Raw genomic sequence first — 17,064 nt, 5'->3', positions numbered from 1 at the left:
ACGTTGTGTGGCCCTAGTACGCTCTACGTTTCTGTTACAAGATGGCCGCTCGGGGCTCGGATAGTAACAGGACTGCGCTTGCGCGGAATCCGTATTCTACGCGGGGCGCATGCGCATTTCATGGCACCGATCTGCCATTTGGTAAATGTAGAGACAATTCAAATTTGTGCGTTAAACTTGAGCGTGCCTGGAATGTGTTTACCGAATTATATTGTTTTGACAAATCAATTACGAATTATCACAAATGTCTAGCAGCGCGAGCATAATGGATGATATAATGACATTTAAGAACAAGCACGTGAATGTTACAGACTCACAAATGAAGGAAATATTGCAAACGAAAACTAAGTTAATGGATATTAAAAATGAACAGGATCATCTTTGCGATGGTAATTAGAATATTGCTTCTTGTGTTTTCGCTTTTAATCTAGGAACAATGGTGTTTTCTTTTTTTCCAGAAGATGAAGCAAAAATTGAAAAACTTATATCAAAAATAACTTCTATGAAGGAGAATCTTCAATCTGAAAAACAAACATTAGAGTACAAAGACCGTGAACTGTCAAATCGTTTAGATAAAATAGTAATAATTTCTACATGCTCGCTGTGATTTTATGCTTACATTATATATACCGAAGCGAATAAAATACACTATTTCTACAGGTTCAGTTAGAAGGAGAACAAAACATATCTTTAAAAGAAAATCAATCGTTGGAATTACAGAGAAATAAACTTAAAATCTGTAGAGATAATGTGCAAGACCAGGCATTGTTGGAAAATGGAAGGTTGCCCCATTATTTCTTTAGATTTATATTATGCTCGTGTACCATATATATTTTCTAACATTTTACTTGTATATGTTGCAGGAGAAAATATATGTTATACAAAGAATTAACTAGGATACGGTGGGATTTTGAATATCTAGAAGAAAAAGTGACAGGATGTATCCTTTTAATCGATTCTAACTCGGTATACCTATACAACTATTCCTTATTTATAGAACATTTAATGTTTGAGAAAATATATCCTTAATTGCAATATCAGACGTGTCAAATAAAAAGGATTACATTCATCATTTTTCTTATAAAAACAACATCACTGGAGATTTGGCTGATCTCTTGTGGCAAGAAATATACAAATCAACAGTTCCCAAAGAAAATAGAGATGTACATAACGAAGAAAATATACAAAATAAATCGACTTGACATGCACAAATTTTAAGATCTACATTGTGTTAAAAATATAATAAATTTTTACAGTGCAAGATTAAAAAATGTGTACTGTTTTTTAAATTATGCTCGATACTTTTTAAATTTTATATTTGAATTATCTTCTTTCTTTGTAAGTGTAGCCTTTTTAATTTTTCGTAAAAGAGAATAACATAACAACTTTCAAGAATCCAAAAAAAATAAAATAACGAGAAAAAGTTTCGCGATACAAGAGTATAAAAATATCAAATCTTCTAAAATCTTGTAGAAGTAACTCATAGTAGCATACATGAATAATCGACCTTTCAGATATCTACATATACGCGCTCTAGTATATTTTCTTTGAAGATGTTGGTTTATGTTAGTAACGAACTACGTCCGCTCGTAGTTCCTAACCTATTTCGCTGAACGTATTTCGTCACACGGATTCAGGAACAAATATCTAATTTTGGTTTCCTAAGTTGTTACGATACGTCGACGACTTGTAATAATTAACGTACACGTACTACGATTAAATAACCACATATTCGAAGAGAGAAGCTCGAACGGCAATTTAAAAAGATGTCAATGTTGGTTCGACTTGTTCGTTCTCAAGGAATTAGAAACAAATTTCCATTGTTAACATCAAAAGATGTTAAAGTGCTCGATACGGTGCTTCGACATGCATCGGCGACACCTTCGAAAATTGACGTGGTCTCGGATAAACCGTTTCCGGTGAAAAAAAAATGGGTTAGCTATGGATTTGACGAAGAGGACGAGAAAATGGATCGACATTGGATGCACCAAACACTTTTCGTTGCCGTTACTGTCTGTTGCGTGTTTGGAATATTTGTATGTGGTTATTTACCGGATCCAAAACTGAAAAGTTGGGCCCAACGAGAAGCATATTTCCAAATTCGATTAAGAGAGGAGAAAGGTTTGCCCTTGATCGATCCAAATTTCGTAGATCCGTCAAAGTTTACTCTTCCGACCGACGAGGAGCTTGGCGAAACCGAGATAATTATTTAAACGACATCAAAATAACATATAAATAAACAGAAGAAAAGTTTTAGCATTCTTGTATCGATCGTAAGAAGATTGTTGTTCCTTCCACATTTATCATGTATTATTTAAACTTGTATCGGTATAATTTAATGTACAATAAATAGTTTTGTTACAAGTTGGAAGCATCTTATTTCTGACCTCTCAAACAATTTACAGAGTATAACACTGAAACAGAATATACATAAAGAAAAAAAGAATTACTGAAGTATTTATGTTTCAAGCAGCATCGAGTAGTTACTCTTTAAAATTTATTCATATTTACTATTCAAATGATATACAAATATTTTAATTCGTTATTCGATGATAAAATAAAATTTATCTTACGCAATAAAAACAAGACATGTAACATAAATTAAATGTATGCCCTATTGTATAAAAATTATATAGTTACAAACGTGCACAACAAAATGTGTAAGAAGCGGAGTAGTTTATGCGTAAAGATTTAATACTTATTTTTCCTCTTAAATGCTTTAATTTGATCTTAGTGTAAGAAATTAGTTTACCTATATACAGAATTACATAACTTATGTTTTCGCATATTCAAGGATTCGTGTACATCGCGATTAGATAAGTAATAAAATACAAATGCACAAAGTAGAATGACACGCTATATAGGTGTAATATATGCATCACGTCTTTATTTTATCTTCGTTCTTTAATATGTAATTTTCGTTATGAAACAAAAGGACGTCTTTGTTAGAAATACAATGGTCGTTACTGTGTTGACGTTACTGTGGACGTAGGGACAGTATCGATGCCAGTTATCTGGCTTTGTTGTAGAATAGACGTTGTAGAGAAAGACGTATTCTGCGGTAAACTTGCACTAACGGTTATTGGTGGCATACCGGGCAATGAAATCGGTATTGTTACTACGCGAGACTGAGGCACATTCAATTGCACTCCGGGCGATATTGTCTCCTGTGCTGTCGTAAAATCTTTCTGCGATTCGACATTACCAGCCATTTCATTTAAGAGCGTTGTATTAGACGAGAATGTTGGTAAAGGTGGAGTAGTCGGCATACCAGGTATATCTGGCATTGTGTTTTGATGAGACGAAGAATTATTACCTAAATAAAAGTGGTCAATCAGAGATAATTTGTTCACTTATCTAATTACTAAAAACTAAATTTATTTAATACAAAAAAAATACACTCTACTATTACCAAATACATAAAAATTTACTTACCGGTTTTTAATGTAGAATACACTTGATTTTAATAACAGATTTGTTCGAAGCAACGTTTACGCGAGCAAAACCACGGACAAAGATAAATTTAATAAAATAAATAAATACGTGATATAAAGAGACTCTTGAACCTATTTGTACTTATTCCATACGTACCGAAATGGATTAAAATATTCAGTTAAGTACGTTTTACGATAAACGAAACATAATGTACTTTGTTAAGCTCGCGAAGGCTGTAGTGCTGTTTCATCCTCGGCAAAACTTTTCTGCGTTGTTGCTAACATTTGCTCGTTTAAATATTATAATTACTTGCTAATACTTACCGCGCATAGCATTCGTAGTACCTAGACTAGGTACAACATGAGGCACAGAATTTGTGGTAGTAGATCCTCCGACGAGGGCAGGATTTAATTGCGGAGCAGAATATGTTTGTACGCTTGGTGTATACATATTCTGCATTGTAGTTGTTTCGAGACCAGATTTTGTAGTACTCTCTTGCGGTGAAATGTAATTAGGTGGAATAGAGAAACCCGGGGGTACACTTATAACTGCATTGCTTCCTGTTTTGTGAGTAGTATTTGTTGCTGTTGCCTTAGTTGAAACAGTAGGTTTAACGTTACTCTAAAAAAAAAAAAGTTATTAAATATTTCGTAATATTAAATATAACACACGGATAAAACTGTTATGTACCATGTATGGATTACTGGGTTTATGTTCTTGCACATTTCTAATCGGTATTCTATGAAGGTATCCATATCCAATCCCACAACCTAAGCTACAAACGCATCGAAACAACATTAAAATGTAGTAACTACAAGCACAAAATGCATATACTTCGAACGAAAAGGCTCGTGGAAATACCTTCCTTCACCACCCCAGCTCTGATTGGGTACGATCGTAACTTCTCTACAAGAATCATCTTCAGTGTTATATACATATAAATTTAGATTTCGGGCCTCGTGTGTTTCTATTAAGTTAAATAAATCCTCGGATTCGTGTAAAACTGAATTAGCACCGATAATGTAATCTGTAAACGGTCGTAATCCTGCTACTTCGGCGGGAGAAGATGGATGAACTTCCTACATAAGACAGTACGATGGATGAAAGCGTTATTTAATCCTGTGATATATTATTCCTTGATATACACTTACGAGAACATGCCAAACATTTTCGTTTGAACCTTCGAAAGAACAAAACCTTATGCTAACTCCGAGAAGACCCTGTCCACCCCATGTGAGACTAGGTACTACGACAGTTTGTCTGACAGATTGCGTCTTACTACTATATACCGTAAGCGATAATTTTTTGTCCACGCCATTTTTAAGAAATTCCTTTAACATATCATTATCTTGATTCTACAAAAATTAGCTACGATTAAACCAACGAACAATAAACATCGAAAATATATTTAATAGAAGAACAGTTGCAAATGGAATTCATTTGTCCGATAACCTACAACGCTAACATTTTCATTAAAAACGAAAACAATTGAAACATACCAAACGAGTATTTCCAATGGCTACAATGAAGTCAAAGAATGCTTCAAGGCCGGCCTTTTGTCCAGGAGAACCATCTTGTACCTGTTTCAGTCGTAAATATCCAAATAAATTAAAAATTTACCAAATATACAATACAAGAATAACTGCATTAATGTAATAATATATCAACATTCAAATTATAATTCAACCTTTGACATTAATATAGTTAATGTGTTTATCGAATCATCGTTAACTTATATACGTTAAATTTATTTATCTATTTGCTATTCGCGATTAGATTGAAACTTTCCTTCTCAAAAGGAAAAATGTCAGTATTTGCAAACAGATTTAAGTATTCTGACAACTTCCTTTACCTTCAAGACGTGATAACCTTCTGTTCCACCTCCTGGTATTTCAATACTGTGGGAAGATCCCATGTTTGATCAGTAAGTCTCTTAAGTTATTTGGTCTATAGAAATAAAGACCATTAAAGCAACTGTTGTTTAGGAATTAAGAATTGTAATGGAAAAATATGTAACACAAAAGCTTCGTACAGTCTCGTTGGTGACGTTGCTCATCATATGTAGAAGCCAGGTGTGCTTATGGTCAGTTCAGTGTTACCAATTGCAAATGATACTCTTTTAATAAAAAGAGAAAATATCTTAATAAATTTGATACAATTGGTATGTTTATTGCGAAGTCAAATAACGCTGTTTTAAAATTGTGTACGCTTCTTGTTAAATAAATACGATCATTGCAGTTCAGTTACTTTTTTACTATTTTTTAAAAATGTGAAATAAAAAAAGTATTTTTAAAATTTCAATGAAAATTGAAAATACATAAATTTACTCAACTTTGTAGTTTAGGAAATTTTGGTGTTAACTAGGCAGTAGCTTCTGTATTGTATACGACTGTATGTAGTCTAATGATGTATCATTTGCGCAAGCTCAGTTATGCCTGAACTGGCCACACTGGCGGGTTGGCATTTAAATATGTTCGAAAGTAACTGTTGAATGTAATTTCGCGTCTGGCTTGAACAGTTTTTGGCGCAATTTAGTAAAACAATTTGCAGACGATAAGAAATTATTTGTTCAAAAGATGGATTCGGACATAGAACAAATTAATAACGTTGTGCTGGATGCTTGCCTTCCGTCGAGCATAAACGATTTGAAGAATCCGACGGAGCAGTTTGTGGTCAACTTGATCACTACATTTCTAAGGAGATTTCATATAGATGTTGGCGCAATTTATAGAGTAAAACATTATTTTAACGTTTTCAATTTTTATCGGTTTTTATCATCGAAGTATAGATCTATTGTCTAATATGAATTCATATTGTAGCCAACATTGGAGCAACAAGACATAATATCATACAATGAGGATACTGAAATAATTGGACTCTTAAATTTGCAAGTTGCTATGATACAGATATGCGAGCGTATATATATAAAGGAGTTATGTATCACGGATATCATCAGTCCAGGTACACATTTCGCAGACTAAATTTCCAAGTTTAAGATTGCAATTAATGGAATAATTGAATTAAAAATACTTCTACCAACTAGGTTCAAAAAGGATACGTAAGCAAGCAAAATTCTTTGCTAATTTTATATTGTACGCAACTACCAAACAGTCGGACATAAAGGATAAAGTTGATAAAATTAAAAACAGAGAAAAGATATTGCAAGACCTGATAGACAGGAAGAATGAATTATTTAAAATTTCAAACGATAAAGCGTTGCATACGGCAAAGCAGTTATCGTTGAAGAACCAAGTATTATTTTTTAATGGATTACTTTAACTTACATCTACAATTTTGTACATTCTATTTTCTTTTAGTATATTGCTGAGATTCAGAAGCAACAAGCCAAGCTCGAGGCTAATAACAACAAGTATGCCACATTAATGGCAAAAATGTCCGCGGAAGAAGAGAGGAAACAGCGATTCTTGGAGCTTAGCGGATCTTACAAGGCTCAAGCTTTAAAGGTAAGTAAAAGCTTAAAAACAGAATTGAAAATACTTAATACAAATAGCAATGTATGATTACAGATGAGCAAAACTATAGCAGAATTGCAGTCAGAAATTGTAAAGTCTCCCGAGAAGTATAAAACGCGTTTCAATGAATTGGAAAAGCAACAGAGTTCTCGGGACAAACAACGTAAAACAATGCAGGAAGCGTATCAGGATAAAAAGCATTTAATTGAACAACAAAGCGCTATTCTTACTTTTATTCAGAAACAATTGGATAAATTTGGCGAGGTACCGGACACGATCGAACGATTAAAGTATTTACGCAATTCTGTTTTTAACGTGCAATTGGAACATTGGAATGTCTTTCATATTTCATATATGCATATCTTTTTTTTTCTTTAGAAAAATAACTGCGGAAAGAGAGAGTGGTAAGAAACAGATTGAAATGCTTAAAGCAGATATCAAGGAATTTGAAAGAAGATTAGAAGGCGAAAAAGATGGGCGCAGAGATAACGAAGTTGATGAACTTCTTGCGCAAAACGAAGAACGTCTTAATCCTTTACGTAATTTATGTACACAGTTGTTGAGGTATCTAGAAAAAAATAAATAAAATATTAATGTTTTTATGTACAATTATAAAAGATTCGTATCGTTTGCAGTAAGAAAAAATTGTGCCAAGAAGAATTAAAAGAAGTACAAGTTCAATATAATGAAGACTGCTTAAAATTGAAGAAAATACAAAGTGTAACGAAAAAATTGGAAGAAGAGACAGTAACGTTTAATAAAAATTATCAGGATATTTTGAAGAATGAAATGATGACTGTAAGTTTAATTAGAATTATGCAATATGTATATAGTATACTTGAATTCACTTTCAACAATATTTTTTCTGCTACCAGGAAACAGCTTTGTGGGATACATGGGCAAACCACTAAACCGGATATAATAATTTTTACAAGGTTAGATTATTTCTTGTTACTGATAATATTATCGTTATGATAAGCGAATAATTTTAGCATGTTGACTATCAGTTTCAAGTGCCTACAGTAAATATAAGAATACGTAACAATGTAAATGTTAACTTGATATCATGTTTTTACATTTTAAAATAGTGCAGATCATAGGAAATGAAGTGCAAATAAAATTAGCTTTTTATATTTTGTTTAATTACATATGTTAACAGTATTTTTACATAGTCATTTATACATATAGTTAACTGTACCTATTTATCTAAACGTTAACTTTATCGTATTATTCGGTAACTGTGAAACATTAATACTTGGAATGATAATAAATATGCAAGATAGTAACATATGAATATCCTTCATACAAGAAATAACATAAGTACTTTGATTTTGTTATTCGCTTATTTAAATATTTTTATTACACATATTGCCAAGTAGTTTCGATATTTATGATTTTCGGTGCTATAGCATTCAGATGTTCTCTACAGTACATAGTATTGATAAGAGTAAATGTTTTTGAAAATACTATTTACTTTTTCAACGACAACAATGAATTGTTTTTGTCTCTGTTGAAATTTAATTAAAACAAATCGTATACTTGTTTTACGTTTAAAGTATAAAACTTATCGTATCCGTGAAATTCAAAATTTTCCGATAATATCAATTCTCGAGGCTTTATTTACAAAATTGATTTTACCGTATCCATTAATAATTAGTAAATTTAGAAATCATGAAATCGATATTTGTCATTTGACGCATTAACCAGTGTGTTAATTGCAATTTTGCCATTACAAAAAAGTGGAACACTTTGCGCAGGAGATCGAAATGTAACTTCAATTTTGATATAACTTCGATAAAAAATTTCAGAATACCGTTTCTCCAGCAAGCATACAATTTAAACTGTAAAAATATTCAACCATATTTTCTGTGGAACAGTTCGATGTATTATATACATATTGACAGCTTTATAACAATATAACAAGCTTTAACAATATGATTACAAACTAAAATAATGTACATTATGTATAACAGCGTTCATGAATTATCATGATTTAATCTGTACAAACGTACGGAGCTGCTCTGTTTAATATTTCACATTTCTCTGTGTGTATTAACATTTATTATGAAACTGTGATATACACTATGTACACAATGCTTTGTTTTCAAGTATCTATAAGAAAGGGCTAAATACAGAAGAGAATTTGGCAAATATTTATACAGCGAGGAGTAATCTTTCGATAAAATCGTGAACAGTGGCTCCTAAATGTACGCGAATCGTTACATTTCTTACATATTTACCAATTCCTCGTTCTCTTGCCTTTTGTACAGAGTATTTCAACAAATTTTATAAACATTTAACATATTATATTCCGCAATACTATTTAAGTTTCTTCTCTGTGCAAGTTTTTAATACTTCTTACTATCGGCGTTATTTCTTGTTCGTTTAATTTAAACACGTCGCTGGCGCGTCTGTGTAAATACAATTAAGTATATACTTTCAACAAAATTTTTATACTTAAATCATTAATACAATTCATTTAAATTACTCTACGTGGCAGTGATACAGAAAACTCAATTCTGACCATTTTTTTTTAAATAAATTAATTCTACAAACTTTGTGTCTATTTGTGTGTCTCTGGGCTTAATTTATATATCGAGAATTATCTATACAGAATTTTCAAGTAACATAAAAAAAATTATTCATTTTAAATTCATGTGTCATTGTTCTAAATAGTATACCAAACGTGTATGTTAGAAAGAGTTCGTCTATCTTTTTTCCAAAGTCCTACCGATTATGTAAAGACTATCTAATCTAATTCATTACTACTAATACTTGAAATACAATGCAAAAATCAATTTAGTAACGCATGCCTTGCACAACATTCAATTGAAATCAAAGAGACATAAAAATAAAATTTTTATTTTTATTTCTTTTTTATAAAAAAATATGTTATGTATCGTTAATAATTATAAAAATACACAAGAATAAGAAATAATTTCGATATTCTACTGCAACATAATACATTAAATCTTTACAATATATGCACAATTTTTCAACAAAGCTAAGATAAAAATATACATTCTTCTCCAGAAAAATAACATTTTGTTTAATGATATTTCACAAAGCTATGCAGCTATGTAGCTTAAGCTTTCTTAAAAAATATGATACAACCAGCCTTCTTTCATTATTCGATACGCTAAATTATAGGATTGTTTAGAAGTTTTACAGCAGCATTACAAGAATTAAACAGTTACTTTAAATACACGTTTTATGCGAATGTATTGTACATTTCTTTTTGTTTTAACATTAATATGCATATAACAGGTTTATTGAACACTCTGATTGGTTATAAAAAAAATCATACCGATAGACTTTTTTTTTTATTAGACTAGGTAATGACGTGATGCAATATACAGTCTTTTCAAGTAAATACCAATTCCAAGATTTCATTTTCTTTAGTCGTGTGTAAATATTGCATGAATTGTAAGGATTTATTTTCAAATATTTCTCTACAGTTACTTTTTTTTTATTACAAATTATATTCAATGATATTATACCAAGAATTTTGTTCTTAAGTATAACTTTGTATGTAATTAAACGCAATTCGTATAATTATATTAAATAAATATCGATTGAAATCGTGCATAAAATAAAATATCTACGAATCGAAAGACCTTAAGTCTATTGATATTTATAATTATGAAAAAACATTTGATACAAATAATTTTGAATTTGTTACAAGATTGACGCAATGTTAGCTAAAAACATTTTTCCACGTAGAAATTTATACAAAAACGCATCATCGTCTAAACATAACTTACAGGCAACTATATGCATACAGGCAGGCATAAAGATACATTATAGAAAATATGATTGTTACGAAAATTTACAAGATTTTTCTAAGTTTATTTTTATACTGTCTAAAAAGACAAGTCAGTCGTGTTGCATTCTGTTCACAGAGTATCCAATAGTTAAAGATATAATAAATTATATTTTTCATGAAAATATAAAACACGTTTTGATTAGTTTCTGTCATAGAACACAGAATTATAATTACTGTCCCTTGTACAATTATTAGCCGTTTTTTCTCACCCTTATACGCTTTAGATTTTGCAACAAAAATTTTAACACAAGCACGATATAATTAAATATTTTAATCATGAAGAAGTAATACCATTTAATTTAACAATGAATGTAATTTAGAGGGAAATAGAAATAAGTACATATTTTCGGTTTAAAAGTATTTATGTTTTAAATTATTCGAATACTAGATCGGTAACGACTAATGTTATTACGAGTTTTCTCCTTTTTTTTCTTTTAACAAAAGTCTACCGAGTCTCCTAATTATTAAACTCCGTAGAAAAATCATAAGTAAAAAGTTTGCAAAAACCATAAATCTATTCAATACATTAAAAGGCATGTTACAAAGACAATTAACAGAACAAGTTTAATATACATTTATATACATCCATCGAAGGAAATTATATATTGTTATTTTATTGTTCCCTTCCCCATTATATTTTTTTTTCTCTCAATTTTTTAATCTAATTACGGAGATCGGTATAGTAATGAGCCATTTCTGAAACAACTCTGAATACAAAAACCTTTGCTTCCAATCACAATATTTCCTTAAATGCTGTTTCAATGTTTCTCAGAAACTCCACTACATTTTGTGATTTAATTCTACAACGATCGAGTTATATACTGTTACATTGAAGTCTAAGGGAGGTGACTCTCCGAACCCATCTACGTTTTTTATATTTTTTTTTTATTAGGCAACGATCTTTATTATTTACTATTTTTAAAGTAATTTACAAAACATGAATTGGACAAACTGATACCAACATATCTTGATTACAGTGTTGATTGAAGATTCAGTTAGCTACATGGAGCAGACTTTGGTAATGCTGAATGATAAAGTAATTATGTAACCGTTATCCTTTTTTTCTCCCTCCCTCCCCCCCCCTTAGTCTTTCTACATAGAGTTAATGAAATAATACACAAAACATGTTACATAAATGCTTAATTGTAGGAAAAGCATAAACTACACACAACCGATTTAGCAGAACAATGTAGTCGTTCAGTATAGCCCACTACTATTTTTCTTGTTTTTTTTTTCTTTTCATTTCGTATTATAAACCTATTTTTAATAATTTAAACAGAGCTAACCTGAATAGATGAAGTCATTGATTCTGTTTCATTATGTGTTCTTAGATTAATAGGAGCTTCCATATTAGTATTATCTATATCGCCACCTAAGGCAAGACGTTCCCCTTCAATCAAAGAAACATTAGAGTCCCGATTGCCATCGATTTCCGTCGATTCACTATTCAACATTGAGGAACTACCTTTGATACTATCTTTCGAGGTCGCCTGTGATCCAAGTTTCTTCTCCTTTTCGGACGCACTGACATGAGGAATCTTAGTTACCTTACCATCCTTTTCCCGAGGCTTTTTCCCAAGTACTTGAAAATTCGTCATCTTTGAAGCAGTCTTTTGATCCTTCGATTGTCTCGTCGTGCCAACTCTGTTCGGTTCCGCGGTTTCTTCTTCTGTGATCGATACAAGATTACTCTTACCTTCACCCCCGGAATCTTCCTTTGTTACTTGAATCGGTATATCATCTGAACAAAAATGACAAAAAAAAAAAAATAATATAAAACCATGTTATTACAATAATTCGATAAAAGTATATATTAAAACACTGAAAATTAAAGCAAATCCATACATGCACTCGTTTACGAAAATAGACACATACAAAATATGTACAAGGAGTATACGCATAATAACTTGAGGATTCGCTATACACGGATCAGGCGTTCAGTGAAAATTAACAAATAAAATAAAGTATACGATGTTAAATATTCGTATTTGTGACCACTGAACCGGCAAGAATGACAAGAAAACAATTTTGTACAGATTTAATAAACAGAAAATACAATAAATTGCATATACTAATTTGTGCTTTTAAAAAAAGAAAAAAAATGAAATTCAAGCTAATAATAATAGAAAAAGAAACGTGAAGGGATTGAGGTAAACCTGAATTAGAACAAATTCGATATCTCCGATGCAAAGAAATGTGCCAAAAGCTCATGCAATTTCGAAATATGTGCACCTCAATATACATAATACATTAAACTTGTAATTTTACTGTTCTTAAATGACGGTGTCTCTGAAACGAGTTTATCAATAAATACACAAATTTGCTGATAATTAAACCGCTTAACGTTACATAGTGTAACAGCTAATCTGCCGTGTGTTTACTGAAGAAAGATGGGTGATCCTAAAGTGCTGAAACTGAACCACTAATACCATGTATTCGTTGACAAAGCAGCAGTTGTATGGTAACCGATTGATTTATTCCCCTCCAAATATAAATTTTCCATCGACTTGTTGATTATTTCTCCTAGAACTTGATCTTCCAGTACGCTGTACAAATGCGATCCAGTGCCGATTTTATTCTCATTGTAAGCTAAATCAGAGTTTTCTTTCCGCTCCTTTCTCGTTTGTAGATTCATCTTCGAACTGTGATCTTCGTTGTGTTTAGATGTATTTCTTCTCGAATATTCTTTGTTCCTTTTAGGGGAGGATTTATTAGGCGAGCTCTGAACACTGGACACACTTCCACGTTTGGAATTCTCCAACGAGGAAGAACTGACTTTTTTAATTATGACGTCTTCTTCGCTCGGGGCAATGATCGAATGCTTCGACTGCTCGGGAAACCACTTCGATCTCCTCGGTACTGTTGGTATTTGTTGACTCTCATGCAGAGTAGCGATGCTCGGTTCAGACGTGAATAACTTCTCGTCCAGATCGTCTAATGACACATGTTTGTAACCAATGCACATTTGCTGAATCCAGTAATTTTTTAAATGTGTTTGTAATTTTATAAAATGTTTTAATGCAATTCTGTTCCGTACGATCAAAACGCATATTCTCATAAACGAGAATAATTTCATACAAATAGGACTTTTGAACTATTAAAGATAACTAACAATTTTTATATATACTAAATTCTAGACATAAACCAACATATATTTACAAAGATGGGTTTTTCATGCAAAATGATTTGTATAATAGACACATAGTGTATTCATGCACGTTCGATTCTGTACACGCGAGTTCTCTGTATGCAGTATATTTATCTTAACATTTTATCGAAACAAAATCTTTCCATATGGAACTCTTGTCGATATTTATCTAACATTTTAGTGCATACTAACTGACAATTGCTACACAACATGATCACATTGATAACATGCTGGATAGTCATAATCTAACAAAAAACAAATTCTGTATACTGTGTGCAGAAGATACTACAAAACAGACATCAATGTAACACTTGGGCGCATTAATTTCATGAATTATTCTTAGACGATAATTATTAGAAGGCAATTTTTGATGCATGAAAGCGTACCTGGTAATTTTTTAGTTCGGAAGGAGGCATTTGTGATCATAGATTTAGATACCGTCGCGGTTGCGCTTGGTGATAACGCGACACTAATACCGATTGGTCCTTCGCTAAGGTGACCTGAAATTATTAAACAATTCTATGACACCTGACACTCCTTATTACTATCCATTACAGTAATTTGATCCAAATTTCACATACCTGACGGGCCAGAACTAGCGGAATTACGTATAGCATTTGTGACTAGCATAACATCTGGATACGCCTCGTAACATGCACGATTATGAATATCTTCTACTGCTTGATTTCCTACATTCCAACAGTCATTATACCTGCCGATACATATTACACTTTATTTACATAATTCAGTTAAATGTATTTATCGCTCAAGGGCATCGTTAATTTAAAACAAAAATGTCAGTGTTGTTATTTTTATTATACAGGACGAACTACCCAATTTTATCAACTTAATATTACTGTATAAAAATATTGCTTCTACTCTCGTAAAATAATTGATTAAACCCTAATGTATAAGTTACTATTAAAAGAGTGATATATTACACACATAGCAAAATATACAGCATGCAAGAATTCAAGGAGAAATTGACTGGACACAGGTATACGCGGTAAAAGTCTCGGGACAAAACTAGACTCGCTTCCGTATGAAGATCGTTGATGATGCCCAGGTTTCATAAATCCTTGAGTGACGAGCCTGTAACAATTCACGAAGTAAATTATTTTACCCTTACGAAATGTACGAAAACCGTAAATGTCGCCTTACTTGGTAGCAACTTTGCACAATTGTTCCAAAGCGAATTTACTTATGTAACCAAGCTGTTGATTGTAGATGAAGAGCAGAGCGGTCATAACTTTTAATCTGTTCTGCGCATTCAGCGTTTCTACTTGCTGCAACGGCCCCCAGCTGACCAATTTTGTATTGCACTCTTCGAATCTGCGTACTGCGCTCTCTGTCAAAGAAGCAGGCGCTAGACTCGCAGGCTATAGAATACAAGTAATAAATATTTTAAGAAAAATTCCAACAATGTTCGGCTAATGCTTGTTTTCGATAAAGAACGTACCTCGTGAAATATAGAAAGCATGGCAAGCGACGGTAATCTAAAAGAAATTGCTTTTTGTTGCCCAGATTTATCTACTATTTCCAGATTGTACAATCCGATCAATAATGTTTCTACAGATCGACAATTCTGTAAAAGAAGTTTATCACAAACTACGGAAAAGTTTAAAGGCTTAAAAACTAACGGTTATCGTAATTGATTATTTATTAAAATTAAAATTAAATGTATTTCTTTTCTTAAATTACTGATACGATGTTCATTGTGTAAAAATTATAGGCTATGCATTTGAACTTGATACACCTGCGCTATAATTAAGTAAATCGCATGATCACCGTTCCATATAATTAAATCTTAAATTACAGTCGATTAGTATTACATAATATTGGTTTACAAATTGTTTTTAATGGCACTACTTCATAAAACATTAATGACATTCGTATTTAATTGCGTCTTTTGTTCTTAATTACATAGTTTACCTTGATATCGCCGTGAGCTGCAGAATTTAAATAAATGTATACTAATGTTGGTAGAAACTGCAAGGTAAACCTTTGCAATTCTGTTTCCCGAGAGCGATAGAAATTATACAACTGATCACATACTGTATCCACCAACTATAACAAGAAATTATTAATACAATTGAATTAGATATAGTTAAGAAGTTATTTTACTAACAAGTCTAAAAAATATCAAGAAAGAAGTATATTTTATCCAATTTTCGTTCTGTTAAGGATAGAATTTGAATTGAATTTACTGACAAATGGTTGGAAAAGCAAGTTGAACAAAATTCAGAAACAACATATACATTTTAAATGCTATTTGTAAAGTATTTCAATTTATACTTGTTCATTTAAGCAGAAACAATAATGTGTGCCAATAACAAGCTACCTGACTATATTTGCCACGTTCTTCTAAGAGCACGTAAAGTGCTCTGACTATCTCGTTGTCTTGTAACAAAGTGGTAGCAAAAGTGTGGAGCTCTGAGAGCGAGACATCCGCACAGTCTGCCAGCCACTCATTTATTAAACTCTCCGTCATTTTTCACTTTTCTCTCGCCTGTGTCAATAAATCAGGATTTTGTTGACGAGAAATTTCGGCACCCAAAATAAACCATCTGATACTTTGACGATCATTACACCGATTTCAGTAATTGTTAGCTATTCAGAAACGACTTCTACGAACAATACATCGAGCACGCTTCATCGTTCTAAATTAATGTTTATTATTCGAATTTATGAAAAACTTAAATAAATTCGAGGATCGAGCGATTCACAGCCGACAATCGTGATAATACGGAATATCGTTAACATCGCTTTGCGTCACTATCACACGCGATTTCAGTGTTAAGTTCAAGTCCCCCGATCTTGATAACGATCACCTTTTTATCAATTGACGACAGCTAACGGAGTTCAAACTTATCCGGAATCATGCTGTAACGTCTCACAACTACCTCCGTGTCTTTCTAGAATGACACTCGAATAAATCTCGACTGTCGGACTCCCGACACTTGTAACTATCTAACTATCGTGATTGAATAAGTAGTACACATAGATAGGTATGTATCTACGGCAGATATAGGATGTATCAGAATTCTTGATTGGTCGAAATTAAATAGAGATAACAGGATTGAAACATGCTTTTTAAATGGTTGTATGATTAATTATATATCTCACGATGACTCTATTTCTGTATTGATTCCGTAATTACATAATCTCTGCGTATACTTTTT

At 31.9% G+C, this 17,064-nt stretch overlaps 5 protein-coding genes across 9 annotated transcripts; 3 read left to right on the top strand and 2 right to left on the bottom strand.

Moving 5' to 3' along the window:
* The first annotated feature begins 173 nt into the window (after positions 1–173).
* On the top strand, positions 174–1,202 carry LOC122395298. The gene is made up of 5 exons (XM_043392740.1): positions 174–389; positions 459–580; positions 661–782; positions 864–940; positions 1,042–1,202. Exons 1-5 carry the CDS (start codon positions 245–247, stop codon positions 1,200–1,202), a joined length of 627 nt encoding a protein of 208 aa, XP_043248675.1. The 5' UTR covers positions 174–244.
* Positions 1,203–1,557: 355 nt separating this feature from the next.
* Positions 1,558–2,303, top strand: LOC122395198 (NADH dehydrogenase [ubiquinone] 1 beta subcomplex subunit 11, mitochondrial). Its single transcript, XM_043392596.1, has one exon. The coding sequence runs from the start codon at positions 1,767–1,769 to the stop codon at positions 2,211–2,213; it is 447 nt and encodes a 148-aa protein (XP_043248531.1). The 5' UTR covers positions 1,558–1,766; the 3' UTR covers positions 2,214–2,303.
* Positions 2,304–2,648: 345 nt separating this feature from the next.
* On the bottom strand, positions 2,649–5,516 carry LOC122395053 (Golgi reassembly-stacking protein 2). Of its 2 annotated transcripts, XM_043392351.1 has the most exons (8): positions 5,468–5,516; positions 5,288–5,382; positions 4,935–5,015; positions 4,587–4,790; positions 4,297–4,514; positions 4,126–4,210; positions 3,759–4,056; positions 2,649–3,316 (listed from the first exon to the last, which is right to left on the bottom strand). In XM_043392351.1, exons 2-8 carry the CDS (start codon positions 5,348–5,350, stop codon positions 2,964–2,966), a joined length of 1,302 nt encoding a protein of 433 aa, XP_043248286.1. In that variant the 5' UTR covers positions 5,351–5,382; positions 5,468–5,516; the 3' UTR covers positions 2,649–2,963. The 2 variants fall into 2 exon arrangements, with proteins under 2 accessions (XP_043248286.1, XP_043248285.1); XM_043392350.1 differs by having other exon boundaries at positions 5,288–5,507.
* A 279-nt stretch (positions 5,517–5,795) lies between these two features.
* LOC122395054 (uncharacterized protein PFB0765w-like) lies at positions 5,796–7,826 on the top strand. The gene is made up of 8 exons (XM_043392353.1): positions 5,796–6,167; positions 6,255–6,396; positions 6,479–6,687; positions 6,753–6,899; positions 6,963–7,198; positions 7,287–7,472; positions 7,544–7,706; positions 7,784–7,826. The coding sequence occupies exons 1-8, from the start codon at positions 6,012–6,014 to the stop codon at positions 7,817–7,819; spliced, it is 1,275 nt and encodes a 424-aa protein (XP_043248288.1). The 5' UTR covers positions 5,796–6,011; the 3' UTR covers positions 7,820–7,826.
* Positions 7,827–10,626: 2,800 nt separating this feature from the next.
* On the bottom strand, positions 10,627–16,988 carry LOC122394963 (hyccin). 4 transcript variants are annotated; one of them, XM_043392182.1, is made up of 9 exons: positions 16,224–16,988; positions 15,815–15,949; positions 15,342–15,467; positions 15,044–15,261; positions 14,828–14,974; positions 14,464–14,594; positions 14,269–14,382; positions 12,200–12,475; positions 10,627–12,124 (listed from the first exon to the last, which is right to left on the bottom strand). In XM_043392182.1, the coding sequence occupies exons 1-9, from the start codon at positions 16,371–16,373 to the stop codon at positions 12,006–12,008; spliced, it is 1,416 nt and encodes a 471-aa protein (XP_043248117.1). In that variant the 5' UTR covers positions 16,374–16,988; the 3' UTR covers positions 10,627–12,005. The 4 variants fall into 4 exon arrangements, with proteins under 4 accessions (XP_043248117.1, XP_043248116.1, XP_043248115.1 ...); XM_043392180.1 differs by lacking the exon at positions 10,627–12,124 and adding an exon at positions 13,164–13,668 and having other exon boundaries at positions 12,350–12,475; XM_043392181.1 differs by having other exon boundaries at positions 10,627–12,475.
* Positions 16,989–17,064: the final 76 nt, after the last annotated feature.

This window comes from Colletes gigas, unplaced genomic scaffold (assembly GCF_013123115.1).
Source record: "Colletes gigas isolate AHSC1104 unplaced genomic scaffold, ASM1312311v1 Colletes_gigas_Sc00005, whole genome shotgun sequence".
NCBI lineage: Eukaryota > Metazoa > Arthropoda > Insecta > Hymenoptera > Colletidae > Colletes > Colletes gigas.
This window is presented reverse-complemented; position numbering and strand designations above follow the sequence as displayed.